The sequence below is a fragment of the Macaca fascicularis genome, chromosome 7 (genome assembly GCF_037993035.2).
Source record: "Macaca fascicularis isolate 582-1 chromosome 7, T2T-MFA8v1.1".
Lineage (NCBI taxonomy): Eukaryota > Metazoa > Chordata > Mammalia > Primates > Cercopithecidae > Macaca > Macaca fascicularis.
The window spans coordinates 102,595,663-102,615,469 of NC_088381.1; the positions used below are offsets into that span (position 1 = coordinate 102,595,663).

Consider the following 19,807-nt stretch of genomic DNA (forward strand, 5'->3'; position numbering starts at 1 on the left):
TTCATTCTATTTCTTTTGCTTGAAAGAGTTTGTGTAAGACTGGAATTATCTGCTTTTTTAAAAATTTGGCAGAATTCACCTATAAAGTTGTCTAGGACTGATGTTTTCTCTGCAGAAAGATTTTAGTACTGATTCAAGTTCTTTAATCGTTTAAGACCATCTACATTAACAAATTTCTTCATAAATCCATTTTGATAATTTGTATTTTTCTAGGATTTTATTTTTGCATATATTTTCAAATGCATCAAAAAATTGTGTATTATCTCCTCATCTTTAAGTTTCTACTCTATCCATAGTTAATGTTGCTCCCTTTCAGTCCTAACTTTATGATCGCCATCTATATAAAAATCAGTTTCAACAAAGGTTTGTCTCGTTTGTCTTTCTCAGAAGAACACGCTTTTAGATTTGTTACTGTTCTTTACTACATTTTTATTTTTTTAAGAAAGGGTCTTCCTCTGTTGCCCAGGTTGGAGTGCAGTGGCACAATCAGGGCTCACTGCAGCCTTGATCTCCCAGGCTCAAGCGACCCTCCCACCTTAGCCTACTGAGTAGCTGGGACTACAGGTGCATGCCACCATGCCCAGCTTGCTTTTTGGGTACTTTTTGTAGTGATGGGGTTTCACCATGTTGCCAAGGCCGATTTTGAACTCCTGGGCTTAAGCAATCCACCTATCTTGGCCTCCCAGAGTGCTGGGATTACAGGTGTGAGCCACTGCACCTGGCCCTACTATATTTTTATTTTCTATTAATTTCTACTCTGATGTATTATTTCCTTCAGACTTAGGGGGATTATTCTTTTTCTCCCACCATCTTCTTAAATAAATGTCTAGCTGAGTTTGTGTTTCTTCTTTTCTAATATGTATTAAAGGTATACATTTTCCCCTAAGTAGAGGGACTGTATTCAACAAGCGTTAATATTCAGTAATCTTTAGTTTGATTCATTTTAAATATTTTTTAGTTTCCATTATAGTTTATCTTTTGACCCAATATTTAGAAGTCTGTTTTAAAACTCTAATCATATTAGGTTTGCTTTAGATTTTGAAATCAATTGCATTGTAATCAGACAATACAGCTTCCATGATAAAGGAAATTTTCCATCTACTTAGAGTAACCATTTAGAAAAAAATACAGAAAAAAGATCCCATCCAAATTACAGGCACAGAATTAACTTAAGGATTTCTTTTGATAGTCATTAAATAAGGTTGGTTAAGGATCCTCAAAAGAAATTTGTATTAACAGCTTTTAAAAGATGTATTCGCTTTGATCTAGCAATTTATGAAATAATTTTAAGGTAGGAGAGAGTTCCACTTTCATCAATATGATACAAATTATGAGCATTATTGATCTTTATATCTCTAGTATATAGGAGGCATCCAATGCATGCTGAATGAGTACATTATAGAATGCAAATTTCTATTTGGCCCAAATAAAGTAGTAAATAAATTCAATGCAACTTGCTGACTAACCAAAAGTTAAAGTTATCAGAAACTGTCCTATTAAAGACATAGGAATATTATCTCTTTTTTCTTAAGTATAGATGATGTGTAAATAATGACCCAATCATAAATGTACTAATAGGACTTCATAACACATTTTACAACTCATCACAGCTAAGAGGTGGGCATTTAAAAAAAAAAACACAGCCTGGAATCACGAACGAAAGCAATCAATATATTTCAGAGGAGCTGAATTAATAAAGTGCTTTATCAGTTAAAAACAAACAAACAAGAATGCTCTTAAGGAATTTCAGTATTACCCCTTCTGCCTCTTTTATGTGATCCTGGGTCATCTTCATCTTCTGTGACCATATCTTGATCTAATTCCTTTTGCTCTGTGTCTTTGCTCTCAGTGCTAGTATCAAAATCTTCCCTTTCTTCCTCCCTTAAGGATAAAAACAAGGATGACATTTACTAATGAATATATAATTCCATTTATGAAATATTTATTGCTTGCTTACGAAGTCCCGGGCATAGGCTTAGGAGGTAGTGAACAACATGACACAGTTTATGGTCTTTCAGAGAAAACAGATAATTACACAAATCATTTAAAAAATATGTAATAAGTACTAAAACAAGAGCAGTTCAAGGTATTATGAAAACATTTCAAGGAGAATGAAACTGACTCTTAGGGATCAAAAAGGCTGGCTTGAAGAAGTGACATTTTACAATTTGAGACCAGGGAGATGGGGAGGAGTGTGTGCTACAGAGGAATAACATACACAATGGAACAGAACTCAAGAGAAACAGGAGGAGCTTATAATTTTGAGAAAAGTGTAACGGAGAAAGCAGTAATCCAAGAGGCAGATGAGAGAAAAAGGCAGGGTGAGATTAGGCTAGGCCTTGTAAGGCCTTATCCAAAAAACAATAGGAAAAAAACCAGAAGAATTTAGAAAGGGAAATGGTATTAGAAAGTACTGTAGCCACTGTGTGAAAAATTACCTGGGAAAGAAAGTAGATGAGGGGCCAGTAATAATAGTAATAGATCAGTAGTGGTCTAGGTGGCTGGCTAGGCGGTGATGGTGGCTTAGAGTAGGAAGGAGAGAAGATGACAAATAGTGGAAGAGAGAAATTCAGAAATAGTAAACAGGCAGAATGAACACAACACAGCTGTTTAATTCATTATGTTATCCAAATTAAAACTAAAATTATATGAACCTTGAAATAAATTACACCATTATGTTCTAAATCCAAAGTTGGGTTTTGCAAGCTCTAATGTAAGGAGAGCCAGGGATAATGTAAATGAATGGGGCTGAATGAATATTTAAAAAATATGAAGATGTGAAAGCCATACAATGTTACTTTTCTTATATACTGAGCTTATATACCATAACAATCACCATTTTAAAGTGTATAATTTAGTGGTCTTTAGTGTATTCACAAGGTTACACAATCATTACCACTGTCAATTCCAGAATACTTTCATCATACCAAAAGGAAATGCCATATCCATTAGTAGTCATTTCCCATTTCCTCTTTCTTGCTGCCCCTGGCAACCATACATCTACTCTCTACTGATTTGCTTATTCTGGACATTTCGTGTAAATGGAGTCATATAACATATGGTCTTTTGTCACTAGCTGCTTTGAGATAGAATCTCACTCTGCTGCCCAGGCTGGAGCACAATCTCGGCTCACTGCAACCTCCGCCTCCAGGGCTCAAGCAATTCTCCTGCCTGTACAGGTGTGTGCCACCATGCCTGGCTAATTTTTTGTATTTTTAGTAGAGACAGGGTTTCACCATGTTGGCCAGGTTGGTCTCAAACTCCTGACATCAGGTGATCCGCCCGCCTCAGCCTTCCAAAGTGCTGGGATTACAGGCGTGAGCCAGTGCGCCCGGCTGTAACTAGATTCTTTAGCATACATTTTCAAAGTTCATCCACATTATAGCCTGCATTAGAACTCCATTCCTTTTTATTGTTGAATAATATTCTCCTGTATGGACACACGAAGAGATATACCATTTGTTTATGCATTCATCAACTGGTGGACATTTGGGTTGTTATCACTCTGGCTATTAAGAATGCTGCTGCTATGAACACTTATGTATACATTTTTGGGTGAAGGTATGCTTTTAATTCTCTCAGGAATATATCTAGGAGTGCAATTGCTGGGTCATACAGTAACAAATGGTTTAATTGTTTGAAGAACTGTCAAACTGTTTTCCAAAGTAACTGGATCATTTACATTCCCACAAGCAATGTATGAGAGTCTTGATTTCTCAACTCCTCATCAAAACTTGTTATTGTTTGTCAATTTGATTATAGCCAGCCTACTGGGTGTGAAGTATTATCTTACTGTGGTTTTGATGTACATTTCCCTGATGATTAATGATGTTGAGCATCTTCTCACGTACTTATTGCATATCTTCTTTGGAGAAATGTCTATTCAAATCCATTGCTCACTTTTTAAATGGGTTGTTTTAAAAAATTGTTTTTCTTTTTATTATTTCTTCTTTATTTTTTGACATTTAAAAAATTAACTCCCTATTCTGAATCTTTCAATTTTTTATTGATGAGTTGTAAGAATTCTTTTATATTCTGGATACAAATCCCTTATCAGATATACGATTTGCAAATATTTTCTTCTATTGCGAGTTTGTGACCTAAGATCTTAAGGCTTATTAATGGGTATTTTTACACACAAGTATTAAAAAGTCAAAGTCAATATACTAATTTTGGAATACTGAGTTTCTTCAGAACTTTCCTTTGTAGATTTCATTAAAAAAGAAAAAAGATGATTTCTGTCAAATTCCTACTTGTTTTCATAGACAGTCCTATCTCAAATATTCTACAATGCAATAAAATACTTTGGTATCTCTAAATTATTTAAGGTGCAGTCATCCTCTCCCTATATCATCTACCAAAAAACATCCAATCTCAACCCTGTTCTTCTATATGGTGCAGAATAACTATGAAATACAGTATACACCTGTGATACTGGTGGAAGGGAGAGAGAAATATATTATTGGTTAAAAATAGCCTATTGAGTGTTTTTCTGGGAAGTTATCATGTACCTATAATAAAAGACAACTTTTCTAAAAATCTGAGAGCATTTTTAGAGTTTAACGTGTCTGGTTTTTATTCTTTATGTATGGTAAAGCAGATGAAGTGTGATTCACACCATACCCAATAGATGTATCTGCCGTTGAATTTCTTTGCTCATCTTCTTTCAGTTTTTCTTGTTTCTCTTTCAGTTTTTGTTCTTGCTCCTTAAGTTTTTCTTCCTTCCTTTTACGAATTCTAAAAGTTAAAATGAAATATGGTAGGCTATCTGTTGCACATATACTTTTCACTTTTAGCATCTTGTCTTTAATCAAATCATGGAAAGTACTCCAAACATTATTATAAAACTATAATGTAGTAATCATTCATAAGCTTTTTGTTTTCTTTTTTTGAGATGGAGTCTCGCTCTGTCGCCCAGGCTGGAGTGCAGTGGCCAGATCTCAGCTCACTGCAAACTCTGCCTCCCGGGTTTACGCCATTCTCCTGCCTCAGCCTCCCGAGTAGCTGGGACTACAGGCGCCCGCCACCTCACCTGGCTAGTTTTTTGTATTTTTTTAGTAGAGACGGGGGTTTCACTGTGTTAGCCAGGATGGTCTCGATCTCCTGACCTCGTGATCCGCCCATCTCGGCCTCCCAAAGTGCTGGGATTACAGGCTTGAGCCACCGCGCCCGGCCTTCTCTTTTTTTCCTTTGAGACAGAGTTTCACTCTGCTGCCCAGGCTGATCCTGCTTCCCAGGATCAAGTGATTCTCGTGCCTCAACCTCCCGAGTAGCTGGAATTACAGGCATGCGCCACCACACCTGGTTAATTTTTGTATTTTTAGTAGAGACGGGGTTTGGCCATGTTGGCCAGGCTAGTCTCGAACTCCTGACCTCCCAAATCCGCCCTCCCAAAGTGCTGGGATTGCAAGCATGAGCCACCACGCCTGGCCTCATTCACAAGCTCTTAGTAAAGCCATCAAACATCAGTATAATCAATTCCACATTATAGCACCATGTGAAATATGGTTTTAAATGCAAAGAAATAAACAGCTTTCATTAACACAACTATTACAATTATTTCTTACCTGGCAGCTGCTTCTTCCCTCTCTTTTCGATGTTGTTCTGCTTTTAATTCCCGGAACTCCTGCTTTGCCTGTCGTAATATATCAACATAATCTTCAATAAAATCCCTAGTTGAAACTAGGGTCAGTAGCTTTCCACAGAGAGCATGGAGTATCTTCATTTTTTCTCCTGTCAAAAATTGGTAAATACTTCTGTATTATCAGTCACAACAAATGAATTGTGTTTGAACTTTTTAAATTTGTGGCTCAATATGAAAATGCCTAATAAAGAATAGGGAGTAGTCTCTCAAACATGTCAATGACATGTCTTCAGAAAAAAGCAACTATGGGCCAGGCGCAGTGGCTTACACCTGTAATCCCAGCACTTTGGGAGGCTGAGGCAGGCAGATCACCTGAGGTCAGGAGTTCGAGACCAGCCTGGCCAACATGGTGAAACCCCATCTCTACTAAAAATACAAAAATAGCTGCATGCGGTGGCATGTGCCTGTAGTTCCAGCTGCTTGGGAGGCTGAGGCTGGAGAATCGCTTGAACCTGGGAGGCGGAGGTTGCGGTGAGCCAAGATCGCGCCACTGCACTCCAGCCTGGGTGACTGAGACTCTGTCTCAAAAAACAAACAAATAAACAAAAAAGGCAACTTTGAATCCAGTTTAACAGCTATTGATATATGAGGCATTTCAAATGTCTATCTTGTATACTAGTAGTTAAATAAACATGATAAATTTTGTAATTACAAAGAATTGTTTTTCAAGTTTTATTTTACTTATTTGAGACGGAGCCTTGCTCTGTCACCCAGGCTGGAGTACGGTGGCACCATTGGGGCTCACAGCAACCTCTGCCTCCTGGGTTCAAGCGATTCTCCTGCCTCTGCCTCCGAGCAGCTGGGACTACAGGCACACAGCACCACGCCTAGCTAATTTTTGTGTTTTTAGTAAAGATGGTGTTTCACCATGTTGGCCGGGCTGGTCTTGAACTCCTGACCTAGGTGATCTGCCCACCTTGGCCTCCAAAGGTGCTGGGATTACAGGAATGAGCCACTGTGCCCGGACCTCAAGTTTTAATTTTTTGGCTGAGTAACTGAACGTCAATCAATACTAAACTGTAATCATATGAATTAAAAAAAAAGACCATGGTAAATTACTATTTCTAAAAGACTGCACAAAAAAAACACCATAAATTATAAAGACTGCAAATGTTAGGAAGTAAGGTATTCTACTTTATTGTATGTTCTCTAAAGTATACTAAATTAAACTCTTTACTTGTACATGCAATTCTTTAAAAAAAGGAAGTGAAAAATAGCTTCATCTTAACCTTATATACTGTTTCTCATACCTCAAACACTTATTCAAGTGAATGGCAGGATTTAGCAGCCATTTAAACTTCTGATACACTAATGAATACAAGAGAAAGCTAATTTTCTAGCTAATTCTCACCCTTTTAAACTCAGTAGATGTAGCAGACTAATCATACATTTAAAAATATTAGAAAATCCAAATAAAAAAGACAATCATAAATAAAGTTAGTATGAATAACAACAATAGTCTGCTTTATCTTTTTCTCTTTTAATACTGATTTATCATAAAATTTCTCATCAGCTCTTTAGTTTTCTGAGAATAAGAGGGTAGGAAGTGGGCAGGTACAAATTCCAACTTGCAAAGCTTACCTGGTGTCAAATCATACACTGAGGTGCTTGACAGTTTCTTCACTAGACTGGGATTGCTCAAACGAAGCTCCATACAAGCATCATCTGTAGCATCAAATCCTCCTCGTTTTTGATATCTATACTTTGCATTTGCCGATGTTACATCAGCACCTGAAGCTAAGATGTGCAGTCTGAGGATTTCTGAAAGAGTGCAGCTATCAAGATCCAAACTTTTCAAACTGCAGCCTATAGTTGTTAAAAATGAAATAGTCATTTAGAATATAAACAATAAATACTCAGCAATGTAAATGTACCTTTATAAAATTAAAAATAAAAAGCCAAACAAACAAAAAAACAAAACCCACACATACCCTGGTGTAACTGTGGCCATGCAGCTGCCAAAGATGCAACTGCAGACAGTGCAGATTTTGTGGGGTCTGCATCTTCATCCAAAGCCTCTGTTAAATCTTTAAGGAGATAAATACTTTATTCTAGTGCAAATCAAAGCTTGAATATTTGGGAATAATGCCCGTTTTAAATGATGAAAAAAACAGCAAACACCTTAACATTCAGAACCTCAAAAGAACAAACACTAGGTACAAGCATTATTTCACATTCTGCTTCATCACCACCTACAGCTATAAATCCTAAACCATGCACTACACAGACATTTTCATAACTTAACAGAAAAGACAATTTCCAAATTACCAATGAGACGCACATAAACATTCCCCCCAAAAGATAAAATGCACTTTAGAATTAAAAACAAATCTCCTCACTCAATATAACCTTAGAAAAGTCTACCTTGAAAATTGGAATCCATTTAAAGATACCCTAATCTTTTATGTTTTTTTTTTTTTTTTGAGACGTAGTCTTCCTCTGTCACCCAGGCTGGAGTTCAGTGGCACGATCTCGACTCACTGCAACCTCCACCTCCCGGGTTCAAGCAATTCTCCTTTCTCAGTCTCCCGAGCAGCTGGGACTACAGGCACCTGCCACCACGCCCGGCTAATTTTTATATTTTTAGTAGAGACGAGGTTTCACCTTGTTGGTTAGGCTGGTCTTGAACTCCTGACCTCAGGTGATTTACCCACCTTGGCCTCCCAAAGTGCTGGGATTACAAGCGTGAGCCACGGTGCCCAGCCCTTTTATGAATATTTTAAGATTAAGTCATAACAAAGTATAGGTTATAGTCATCACAAAATCATCACAGAAAATGAGCTAAAAGAAGTAAAAGATGGCACTACTGTAATTTAACTATTGAAATATCTTCATTAAAATTTCACATTTTTATTTTGAAAAATTTTACAGACCAAGTGCGGTGGCTGATGCCTGTAATCTCAGCACTTTGGGAGGCTGAGGTGGGCGGATCACAAGGTCAAGAGATCCAGACCATCCTGGCCAACATGGTGAAACCCCGTCTCTACCAAAAATACAAAAATTAGCTGGGCGTGGTGGTGCATGCCTGTACTCCCAGCTACTCGGGAGGCTGAGGCAGGAGAGTCATTTGAACCTGGGAGGCAGAAGGTCCAGTGAGCCAAGATCATGCCACTGCACTGCAGTCTGGTGACAGAGCGAGACTCTCTCAAAAAAAAAAAAAAAAAAAAAAGAAAGAAAAGAAAAATTTCCAATCCAAAAACCAACAGGGGCCGGGTGCAGTGGCTCATGCCTGTAATCCCAGCACTTTGGGAAGCCGAGGCAGGCGGATCACCTGAGGTCAGGAGTTTGAGACCAACATGGCCAACATGGTGAAACCCCGTCTCTTCTAAAATACAAAAATTAGCTGGGCGTGGTGGCACATGTCTGTAACCCCAGCTACTTGGGAGGCTGAGGCATGAGAATTGCTTGGACCTGGGAGGCATAGGTTGCAGTGAGCCGAGATGGTGCCACTGCACTCCAGCCTGGGTGACAGAGTTAGACTCCGTCTCAAAAACAAAACAGAACAAAACAAAACAACAGGAAGATTTCCCTGAATTTTCTAAATAAATTGCTTTAACTTTAAAATGGTGCTTAGCTTACAAATAGAACTAAACAACAAATCTACTGGTATAAATGTATGTAAAGCATTGGTATATCCAGTTATTCCTAATTATAATACATAGATTGATCAGTGTCAAGCTATGAAAAACCCTTCTGTTATATCATAGTACAATGTACACAGATTCAGACTAAGAGTCAGATAATGTATATTCTAGTATCAGCTATACTAGTGCCTCATAATGTGCCCTTGAGACAAGTCACTTAATCTGGGGTTCATTTTTATTTTTTTTGAAGATGGAGTCTCACTCTGTCACCAGGCTGGAGTGCAGTGGCGTGATCTTGGCTCACCGCAACCTCTGCCTCTCAGGTTTAAGCAATTCTCTGGTAATTTTTGTATTTTTAGTAGAGACAGGGTTTCACCATCTTGGCCAGGCTGGTCTTGAACTCCTGACCTTGTAATCCACCGTGCTCAGCCTCATTTTTCTTTTTCTTTTTGAGACAGGGTTTGAATCTGTCGCCCAGGCTGGAGTGCAGTGCTGCGATCTCACCTCACTACAACCTCTGCCTTCTGGGCTCAAGCCATCCTCCCACCTCGGCCTCCCCAGTAGCTGGGACTACAGGTGCATGCCACCATGCCCACCTAGTTTTTATATTTTTTGCAGAGGCGGGGTTTTGCCACATTGCCCAGGCTGGTCTCACATTACTGAGCTCAACTAATCCGCCTGCCCTGGCTTCCCAAAGTGCTGGGATTACAGGTATGAGCCACCATGCCTGGCCCATCTTTCTTAAAGGAATGAGTCTGGATCAGCCATTTTCAAATTCTTCCAAAAAAAAAAAAAAATTTTTTTTTTCTTGAAAACTCAATATAAAAGATGCTCTTGTTAAAGTGAGATATGGAGATGAGAATTCTGCCTTTTCATCTTTCCAACTCTCCTGCAGTGGCACTGACGAATTGCCTTGGATTAGAGTTTGAAAATCACTAGGCTAATCTTCCGTGGTTCTTTAGCCTTCTACTATATGACTCTCCTACCAAAGTCCAAAGCCTGACAAAATTAACCTTAGAAAACAGTCCCTTACTAAAGGAAAAAGGCAGCTCTGGGATCGTATCTAATTACAATCATTGACAATTTCATGGCATTTCAAGCATACATAGGGCCACACAGGAGAAGCTATCTATAAAATTTGCATATATGCCGAAAGTCATTCCTACCAGACCTAATCTAGCCCAAACGACAGAAATCATATTCTTCTGTAGCAGAAAAATACTATATCTAAAATTTCCTCAATGTTCATTTTACATATAAAGCCAAACAAATTTAATTAATGAGCACTCCAAAATTAACAACAGTCCTAGATACAAACTGTAAAAGTGTGTTGGCTCTCATCCTGCAGCAATCACCACATTCAACCTATACCATCTATAGAAAGTTATAATTTCCTAAGACAAAGGCTATAAAAAGGCCTTTAGGAAATGAAAAACCAATGAAATGCATTTTTAATTGTGTTAAATAAAGTAATATGCTAAAATATATTCTTTAACTCTTTATCTATCATATGGCATTCTTAAGAAACTGTAAATATCATTCTAGGATTTGCTTAGTGATAGTCACTTGGGTACATCACACCACGAGAATATAGCCAAATTATATCCAGTATTTTATGACTAACTGCAACAGATATATTTATTGTCATCATAATCTAGAATTAGGTGCATACAATTCTAACACTAGACAATGATCCAACAAATACACAAAACTATTCTATATAAAGAGGATGCTCTTGTTCCCATACTTTGAAGGGCTTTTTAGTTCATAAGACTAAAGAGAGGAACTGATGTATTAAATATAAGATTTTTTAAATTGGTAGTCAAAATCTCTCAGGTTTGATATAAAAACAGGGAGACCAAGGGCCAAAGAAATTAGATCTTCTCAAAGACAGATAATTTTACAGGCAACGCCAGAGGAAACACATATTCAAAATTTCAACTTCTTTACCATATTATGAAGCAACATAGCACAGTTGTAATGAGTCTCTAGATCAGACTGCTTGAGCTTGTATCCCATCAATTCCTTATTAGCCATGTTTCTTCAAACTAAGCCTCAGTTTCTTTATATGTAAAATGCAGAAAATAGTATCTACCTCAAAAGAGTAGTATGAGAATTAAATGAAACAATATGTAGTCTCTTACATCACTTATTTTACATCACGTAAAATGTGGTCAATCATAAATAATAGGGAAGTGAGAAAACAGTGAAAAATGCCAGACTTATTTTTTTTCCCTCCCTAACATTTAAATATATATACATATATATATATGTGTGTGTGTGTGTGTGTGTGTGTGTATATATATATATATATATATTTTTTTTTTTTTCCTTTGAAACAGGGTCTCACTCTGTCCCAGGATGGCGTGCAGTGGCATGATCACAGGTCACTGCAGCCTCAAACTCCCAGGATCAAACAATCCTCCCACCTCAGCCTCCCAAGTAGCTGGGGCTATAGGCATGCACCACTACACCTGGCTAATTTTAATTAAATTTATTTATTTAAAACAGAGTCTTTCTCTATTGCCTAGGCTGGTGTCGCGATCTCGGATCACTGCAACCTCTGCCTCCTGGGTTCAAGGGATTATTGCGCCTCAGCCTGTATGGGATTACAGGCATGCGCCACCATGCCTGGCTAATTTTGCATTTTTAGTAGAGATGGGGTTTCACCATCCATGTTGGTCAGGCTGGTCTTGAACTTCTGACTTTAAGTGATCCGCCCACCTCAGCCTCCCAAAATGCTGGGATTACGGGCATGAGCCACTGCGCCTAGCCTTGTTTTATTTTTTGTAGAGACAAGGGTCTCACTATGTCACCCAGGCTAAATATTTTCAAAGACAGCATTAAAACTTTTATTTAGTGGCCAATATTATTTAGAGAGATACACCTTATATTTATACACAGTCCTATATAGGCAATAGTTATTTTAAAAACTCACAGATCAATCATGAAAGTGTAATGGCAGCTGGGCACAGTGGCTCAAGCCTGTAATCCCAGCACTTTGGGAGGCCGAGGCAGGTGGATCACCTGAGGTCGGGAGTTCAAGACCAGCCTGACCAACATGGAGAAATCCTGTCTCTACTAAAAATACAATATTAGCCGGGTGTGGTGGTGCATACCTGTAATCCCAGCTACTCAGGAGGCTGAGACGGGAGAATCGCTTGAACCCGGGAGGCGGAGGTTACAGTGAGCCAAGATTGCGCCATTGCACTCCAGCCTGGGCATCAAGAGCAAAACTCCGTCTCAAAAAAGAAAAGAGAAGAGAAGAGTGTGTAATGGCAATTCAAACACCAACCATTGCTTATATATATTTTTCCTTTATAATACTAATTTTCCCATACCATTTCCTTTTTACCACACTTTTATTTTCCACCATGACTTCCAAAATTACACAATTCAAATCTGGAATTAAATACAGCTTTATGTCTTGTATTGTTAGAATTTGATCAATAACTCTATAATGTTGGCTATTAATAAATATAATAGCTAAAAGAATATCATTTAATTGACTAAATTATCTGAGATGACAATAGGGGTCATATTGCTTAAAATGGTCTTAATAAGGGACCTATGGTGGTTAGCACTCAAGTTAGATATAAATATATTTTTGCTTGAACTCAGGCTGTAAAATCAAAAGGCAACAAACATCAGTGCATACTCATCAATATCCTGTTGCTTCAGAGACCAGGCATAAAGGAAGATGACCTTGAATTATCTAAGGTCAACAAAACTATCTGACTGGAGGAATGTCCCATCTTTCTGTACCAATATTCTGATATCAAGATGTCTCCTAACAGTTCTTTCTTACTGTGAATTTTTATGTAACACACTCAAGTATTGTTTAATCAAGTTTCTGGTCCTAAATCTCATATATGGTAAAGTTCAGGGTATTATTCAGGAGGCCAAATCAATCTCTTATTAGAAATGCTTAACATTTCCTCTGACTGAGGTGAATCCTAAACAAAATAGTGAACATACTGTTTTAAAAATATGTAAGGGTTTGCCCCAAGAATTATTCCTGCATTAACATGTAGCATACAACTGACTCTAGATATTTAAGCGTACAGAACTTAAAGGGCAAATTACCTAGTTCAAACTATTAAGTAAAATTTTACTTAACTCTGATGTAAAAACTGTCAGATCTAAAATGAAATCAGCAGTAGTATTTTCATTTTAAAATATTAATTACAATTAAAGTATTTCCTGGCCAGGCGCAGTGGCTCACGCCTGTAATCCCAGCACTTTGGGAGGCCAAAGCGGGTGGATCACCCGAGGTCAGAAGTTCGAGACTGGCCTGGCCAACACAGTGAAACCCCGTCTCTATTAAAAACAATACAAAAATTAGCTGGGTGCGGTGGTGGGTGTCTGTAATCCCAGCTACTTGGGAGGCTGAGGCAGGAGAATCGCTTGAACCTGGGAGGCGGAGGTTGTGGTGAGCCAAGATCATGCCAATGCACTCCAGCCTGGCAACAGACTGAAACTCCATCTCAAAAAAAAAAAAAAAAAAGTTTTTCCTTAGTTAGGGGCAAAAAAAACCCCCAAAAACAAAGAAACAGTGCTACAGTGCTAGTTAGCAGAATCTCTTGGAATTACAGATACTGGTCAATGAAATCTATAATGCTCCTAAATCATAGGGAAAGTCTAAAGGAATAAAAGCAAGATAGATCGAGGGAAAATATCTTTAAGGTTGTCAGACACAGGTTATATCAAAACAAAATTTTTATAACATAATCCATATGTTGTTAGCATATGATTCAATATCAGGTAACCTGAACAACTATATTTTATAAGCATAAAAGCCAATTTAATTTAAAATTAGCCTTCAAAAATTAGTTTCACTACAAAACTACTATGGTTCAATCAGCAATAATGTTGAACTCTGACCTTTGGTGTCAGCATCAGTTAATTGCTCTTTGGCTACTTCCTCTTCTTCTTCAGCTATTGCCTGGAAGATTGCAGTCAGGAAGAAAAAAAGCAATTCACACAGTGGGCCTTCACTGTCATTTCCTACAAGAGCTTCCTCTAATACTTCTGTGAATAAAATGTTTAAAATGAATTTAAAGTTCTGTTCATGTACTGAAAAAACAACTCCACTGGAATAAACATGTAATCAACAATAGTATGTGCACCTATTTTCTTAAGCATCAATTTATGAAAGTATAACCAAGTATTATCCAAGCCAAAATAAGAAACAATTTATAATTACAATAAAATACAATAAAATCATAAGCCAAAGTCACCTCATTCAAGTAGGTCAAAATAGCCTCAATAGATCAACATATTTCATTTAAATTTAAGGCATGAATTAAGGCACATTTTAAAAATTATAGTTTTATTCTAATCTGAACAATGCAAATATTTGTTATTGTGCCACTGTTCTTGAGGGCTATATATGTGCAAATAGTGCATAGGAGAGGTCATTATCCGCATTAGGTTTTAATCCTAATATTGTGTCTAAGTCATAAATAAGTGTTTCTTATCTAATTCATCTCACCTAAACCAGCACTGTTTAGACCTCCTTGATCTATAAGGCACAGTGATTCTTGCCTCATCCGGCTCATAAGGAGAAATAAAAGAATTTGAAAGCCCCCCTAAAGAATACACTTTTATTAAAATAAGAGTGGCATTATAGGCTGGGCACAATGGCTCACACCTATAATGAGCCGAGACTGAGGCAGGCGGATCACGATGTCAGGAGATTGAGACCATCCTGGCTAACACAGTGAAACCTCATCTCTACTAAAAATACAAAAAAATTGGGCCGGGCGCAGTGGCTCACGCCTGTAATCCCAGCGCTTTGGGAGGCCAAGGTGGGCAGATCACAAGGTCAGGAGTTCAAGACTAGCCTGGCCAAAATGGTGAAACCCTTTGGCCTCTACTAAAAATACAAAAATTAGCTGGGCATGGTGGCGGGTGCCTGTAATTCCACCTACTCGGGAGGCTGAGGCAGAGAATTGCTTGAACCTAGGAGGTGAAGGTTGCAGTGAGCCAAGATTACGCACTACACTCCAACCTGGGTGATAGAGCGAGACTCTGTCTCAAAAAATAAATAAATAAATAAATACAAAAGAAAAAGAAAAAAATTAGCCAGGCCCGGTGGCAGGCGCCTGTAGTCCCAGCTACTTGGGAGGCTGAGGCAGAAGAATCGCTTGAACCCTGGAGGTGGAGCTTGCAGTGAGCTGAGATCTCACCACTGCACTCTAGCCTAGGCGACAGAGCAAGACTCTGTCTCAAGAAAAAAAAAAAAGAGTGGCATTATAATTCTCTATTTCAAAGTCTCTACACAGATTTTAAGAAAATTATTTTTCCATGTGACAGCCAAAAATTCAAAATCTGATCCAAATCTCTCCTTATACTAAACGCATTATAAATGTTTATACAAAGTAAAAGTATATAAGTACACAGGCCAAAGAGAATTACAAATTAAAGGTAGGCAATAGCCTGTCTGCAAACACCCATGTACCACTCCCTGCTCAAGAAGTGGAGTCTATTCCACCATCCTGTTGAATCCCAAGGTGGCCTCTCACTGCTCTGACCAATGGAATGTGGCAGAAGTAAGGCTGTGCCAATTCCAGGCCTAGGCTTTAAGAAGGCTAGCAGTTTCTGCTTCCTGCTTCTTAGAGTCCCCAGGTACCACATAATAAGTATGAGATACTCTGATGAGATGAAAGGCCACATGAAGAGGACCAAGGCACCAGAACCTGTGTGAGAAGAAGCCATTTTGAATATCTAGCTAGACCAGAGAGATCCCAACTCCAGTGCCCCCACAGAACTTTACGAGATGGCTTGTGTTTTTAAAGGCACTAAGTTTAGGATGAACTATAATGTAGCAATAGATAACTAGAGCACTTGCCTAGGGTTACTCCATCAGGAAACTCATCTTGAAGATCAAAAAGTTCCCCAAATGCATTAAGGAACTCCAAAACCATCAGAGCATCACCAAAGATTTCAGGAGGTAGTCTAGTTTTCACTGGTGTTGGTTCTGGAAGTTCCTGAAAGATTAAACAATTTATATAACTATGTAAACCAAGAAAAGGAAAACTTAAAAGGTAGAGATGACATACTTTTTACCTAACTATTAAGCATTATTCTTTGTAAGCTACTGGTTCTCAACCCTGGCTGTTTATCACAATCACCTTTGAAACTTCTAAAATTATAGATGTCCTGAACTTGTTCCAACTTTACTAAATCACAGTTCCTGAGAAGGGACTGGGAGAAAGGAACATTTTCCTTCCTTTTACTAAGAACATAACTTTAGGCTGAGTGTATTTCTGACTATATTTCCTGGTAAGAGTCTCTTAACCCACATTTTGAAGTCAAATCAGCTGTGAAATACTACCTTCAATGTACTATCTCCTTATGATTTGGAACATAATTAATCTACCATCCACTGATTTAGAAATTGTTCTTTATAAGCCAAGTTGAATGAGTTTGATTTGGACACTTTGGCCATTTCTGGAAACAGGCGGAATCCTTACCTAGCAATCAAGCTAAATGCATGCCTGGCTACAGTGGTTTTTGGATTATTAAGGATTACACAAACTGACCTATTATTTCTACAGAATAAGATCCATTATCAAAGCTGATTATAAAACACTAACAATACTACCTTGGAATTCTAAGTGTGAACATTTGCTTAACTAGCTATTTTCTCTCGGTTAAATATAAAGAAAAGAGGCTGCTATTAAATAAAAGAATGATTTCATCAGCAAAGCCACATAAGGCATGTAAAACCTATGTGTGCCAAACATCACATAACATGTTTATACCTTAAGGTCATCACATTCCATATCTTCTCTAGGTTTACTCCACTGTTTTAAGTATTCCACATATTTTCGCTTTTCTTCACGTAACTTCTCTCTTTCCTAAAAATTTTTAAAAGTTAGTAACAATTCATGTAAGAAATTTACATGGCAACATTGGCATCTCCTGAGAACTTGTTAGAAATGCAAATAGTTGGACCTTACCCCACACCTACTGAAGCAGTAACTCTGAGGTTAGGACTTGGCAATTGGTGTTCTAGCAAGCCCTCCTGGTGGTTTTTAATACATGCTAAAGTTTTAGAACCACTGATCAAAATAATACCTATCAAAATAATGCTATAAAGACTGAAAATGGGCCGAGTGCAGTGGCTCACACATGTAATTCCAGCACTTTGGGAGTCAGAGTCAGGTGGATCACTTGAGGTCAGAAGTTCGAGACCAGCCTGGCCAAAATGGCGAAACTCCATCTCTACTAAAAATACAAATATATATATATATATTTTTATATGATACAAATATATTTATATAAAAATATATTTTAAAAAATACAAATACATTTTTTTTAATTTTTAAAAAATAAGTCTATAATATAGAATTATTTTATATATGTATATAAAAATAAGCTGGGCATGGTAGCACGTGCCTGTCATTCCAGCTACTCGGGAGGCTGAGGCAGAAGAAGCACTTGTACCCGGGAGGAGAGGGTTGCAGTGAGCTGAGATCACACCACTGCACTCCAGCCTGGGCAGCTCTTGAATAAATATTAATTTAATCTGACTTGATCTATAGCTTTCCCTCTACTTCCTATCAATAAGATCCTAGCAAAATAAATTATTAGACTGCCTAAAATGAAACTTCCCCTTATATTTGTAATACATTTGTTATTTTCAAGATTCATTTGAATCTGATAACAGCCTAGAGACACAAAGAGGGAACAATAATTAAAAGCAACAATATTAGAATAGATGGACTTCTTTCTTGTAATTTAGGCTATTTCTCTTACTCACTTGGTCTTTTGAAACTCTTACTTTTTGATTCTGGTGTTTGAAATTGCAAGATAAATATTAACTGCTAAATGTCTCTAATAAAGCAGTGTAAATAAAATATTTTACTATTTTTTCCAGTAAGTATATTTAATATGTTATTATATTATTCTCTTCTTTGAAATTTAGGAACAACAGAGGTAAACAGATGTACACATCAAATTTTCAACGTAAAATGGCCTAGATAGTTACGGAACTTGCTGTAACTTGAATAGTCTGCTTAAATAAATTATCCACCCCCAACTTCAGAAATAATTCTTATAGGATCAAATAAAGTTAGCATTCTAATTCATTGTTGTGAACAGTGTAAATAAGCACATGCTTGGGAAATATTTAGTGATGTATATGTATAGAAAGTTTTGAAAATATTCTTACCCTTTGATTTATTCTACTTCTACAAATTTATCCTGGGACATAGTCCAAAAAAAAAGAAGACTTTATTCAGAAATTTGAACACAGCAGTATTATTTAAAGCACTTGGACTATTTAATGAGTTATGCAGTCATTAAAAATTCCACTTAAGATTATTTAATAACATGAAAGAATGTTTATGATCATGTTAGATTAAAAAAAGCATATAAAACTTTAAATGGTGAGTGATCTGTTTTTTTAAGGCACAGGATAAAGACTAGAAATAAACAAATCAAAGTGCTAATTCTATCTCTGGCCAGGTGCGGTGGCTCATGCCTGTAATCCTAGCACTTTGGGAGGTTGAGGTGGGCAGATCACTTGAGGTCAGGAGTTTCAGACCAGCCCGGCCAACATGGTGAAACCCCATCCCTAGTAAAAATACAAAAATTAGCCAGGCATGGTGGTGGGCACTTCTAATCCCAGCCACTCGGGAAGCTGAGGCAGGAGAACTGCTTGAATCTGGGAGGCAGAGGTTGCAGTGAGCCCAGATCAAACCACTGAACTTCAGCCTGAGCAAGAGAGTGACACTCAGTCTCAAAAAAAAAAAAGTGTTAATTCTATCTCTAAATGTTACCATTAGATTTCTGGTGATTTTTCTGTTCTCTATGTTTTCTGGCGTAAACTTATATTAGACCTTCTACACCAACTCAATGGTCTATTTGACAAACATTTGGTTTCCATTCCAAGATGGCCGAATAGGAACAGCTCCGGTCTGCAGCTCCCAGTGTGATCGACGCAGAAGATGGTGATTTCTGCATTTCCAACTGAGTTACCTGGTTCATCTCATTGGGACTGGTTGGACAGTGGGTGCAGCCCATGGAGGGCAAGCTGAAGCAGGGTGGGGCATCGCCTCACCCGGGAAGCCCAAGGGGTTAGGGGATTTCCCTTTCCTAGCCAAGGCACGCCATGACAGACTGCATCTGGAAAACTGGGACACTCCTGCCCAAATACTGCGCTTTTCCAACGGTCTTAGCAAACAGCACACCAGGAGATTATATCCTGCGCCTGGCTCAGCGGGTCCCACACCCACAGAGCCTTGCTCACTGCTAGCGCAGCAGTCTGAGATTGACCTGCAAGGCAGTAGCCTGGCTAGGGGGAGGGCTGTCCCCCATTGCTGAGGCTTGAGTAGGTAAACAAAGCGGCTGGGGAAGCTCAAACTGGGCAGAGTCCACTGCAGCTCTGCAAAGCCTGCTGCCTCTGGGGGCAGGGCATAGCTGAACAAAAGACAGGAGAAACTGCTACAGACTTAAACGTCCCTGCCTGGCAGCTCTGAAGAGAGCAGTGTTTCTCCCAGCACGGTTTTTGAGCTCTGAGAACAGACAGTGTCTCCTCAAGTGGGTCCCTGACCCCTGTGTAGCCTAA

At 38.2% G+C, this 19,807-nt stretch overlaps 1 protein-coding gene across 4 annotated transcripts in view; it reads right to left on the reverse strand.

Annotated features, from left to right (window-relative positions):
- The window catches only part of BAZ1A (bromodomain adjacent to zinc finger domain 1A), a 129,560-nt gene that overhangs the window by 26,126 nt on the left and 83,627 nt on the right, over positions 1 to 19,807 (reverse strand). For 2 of the 4 annotated variants that reach the window (XM_065547489.1, XM_065547488.2), the window contains exons 10-17: positions 16,998 to 17,093; positions 16,082 to 16,220; positions 14,113 to 14,259; positions 7,576 to 7,671; positions 7,226 to 7,450; positions 5,568 to 5,733; positions 4,624 to 4,737; positions 1,757 to 1,881 (exon numbers count right to left, since the gene is read on the reverse strand). In XM_065547489.1, the coding sequence (XP_065403561.1) occupies positions 1,757 to 1,881; positions 4,624 to 4,737; positions 5,568 to 5,733; positions 7,226 to 7,450; positions 7,576 to 7,671; positions 14,113 to 14,259; positions 16,082 to 16,220; positions 16,998 to 17,093 (1,108 nt within the window). Of the gene's footprint in view, positions 1 to 1,756; positions 1,882 to 4,623; positions 4,738 to 5,567; positions 5,734 to 7,225; positions 7,451 to 7,575; positions 7,672 to 12,347; positions 13,233 to 14,112; positions 14,260 to 16,081; positions 16,221 to 16,997; positions 17,094 to 19,807 lie in introns of those variants that run through there. The other 2 variants (XM_045397525.2, XM_073997225.1) reach the window with 2 other exon arrangements.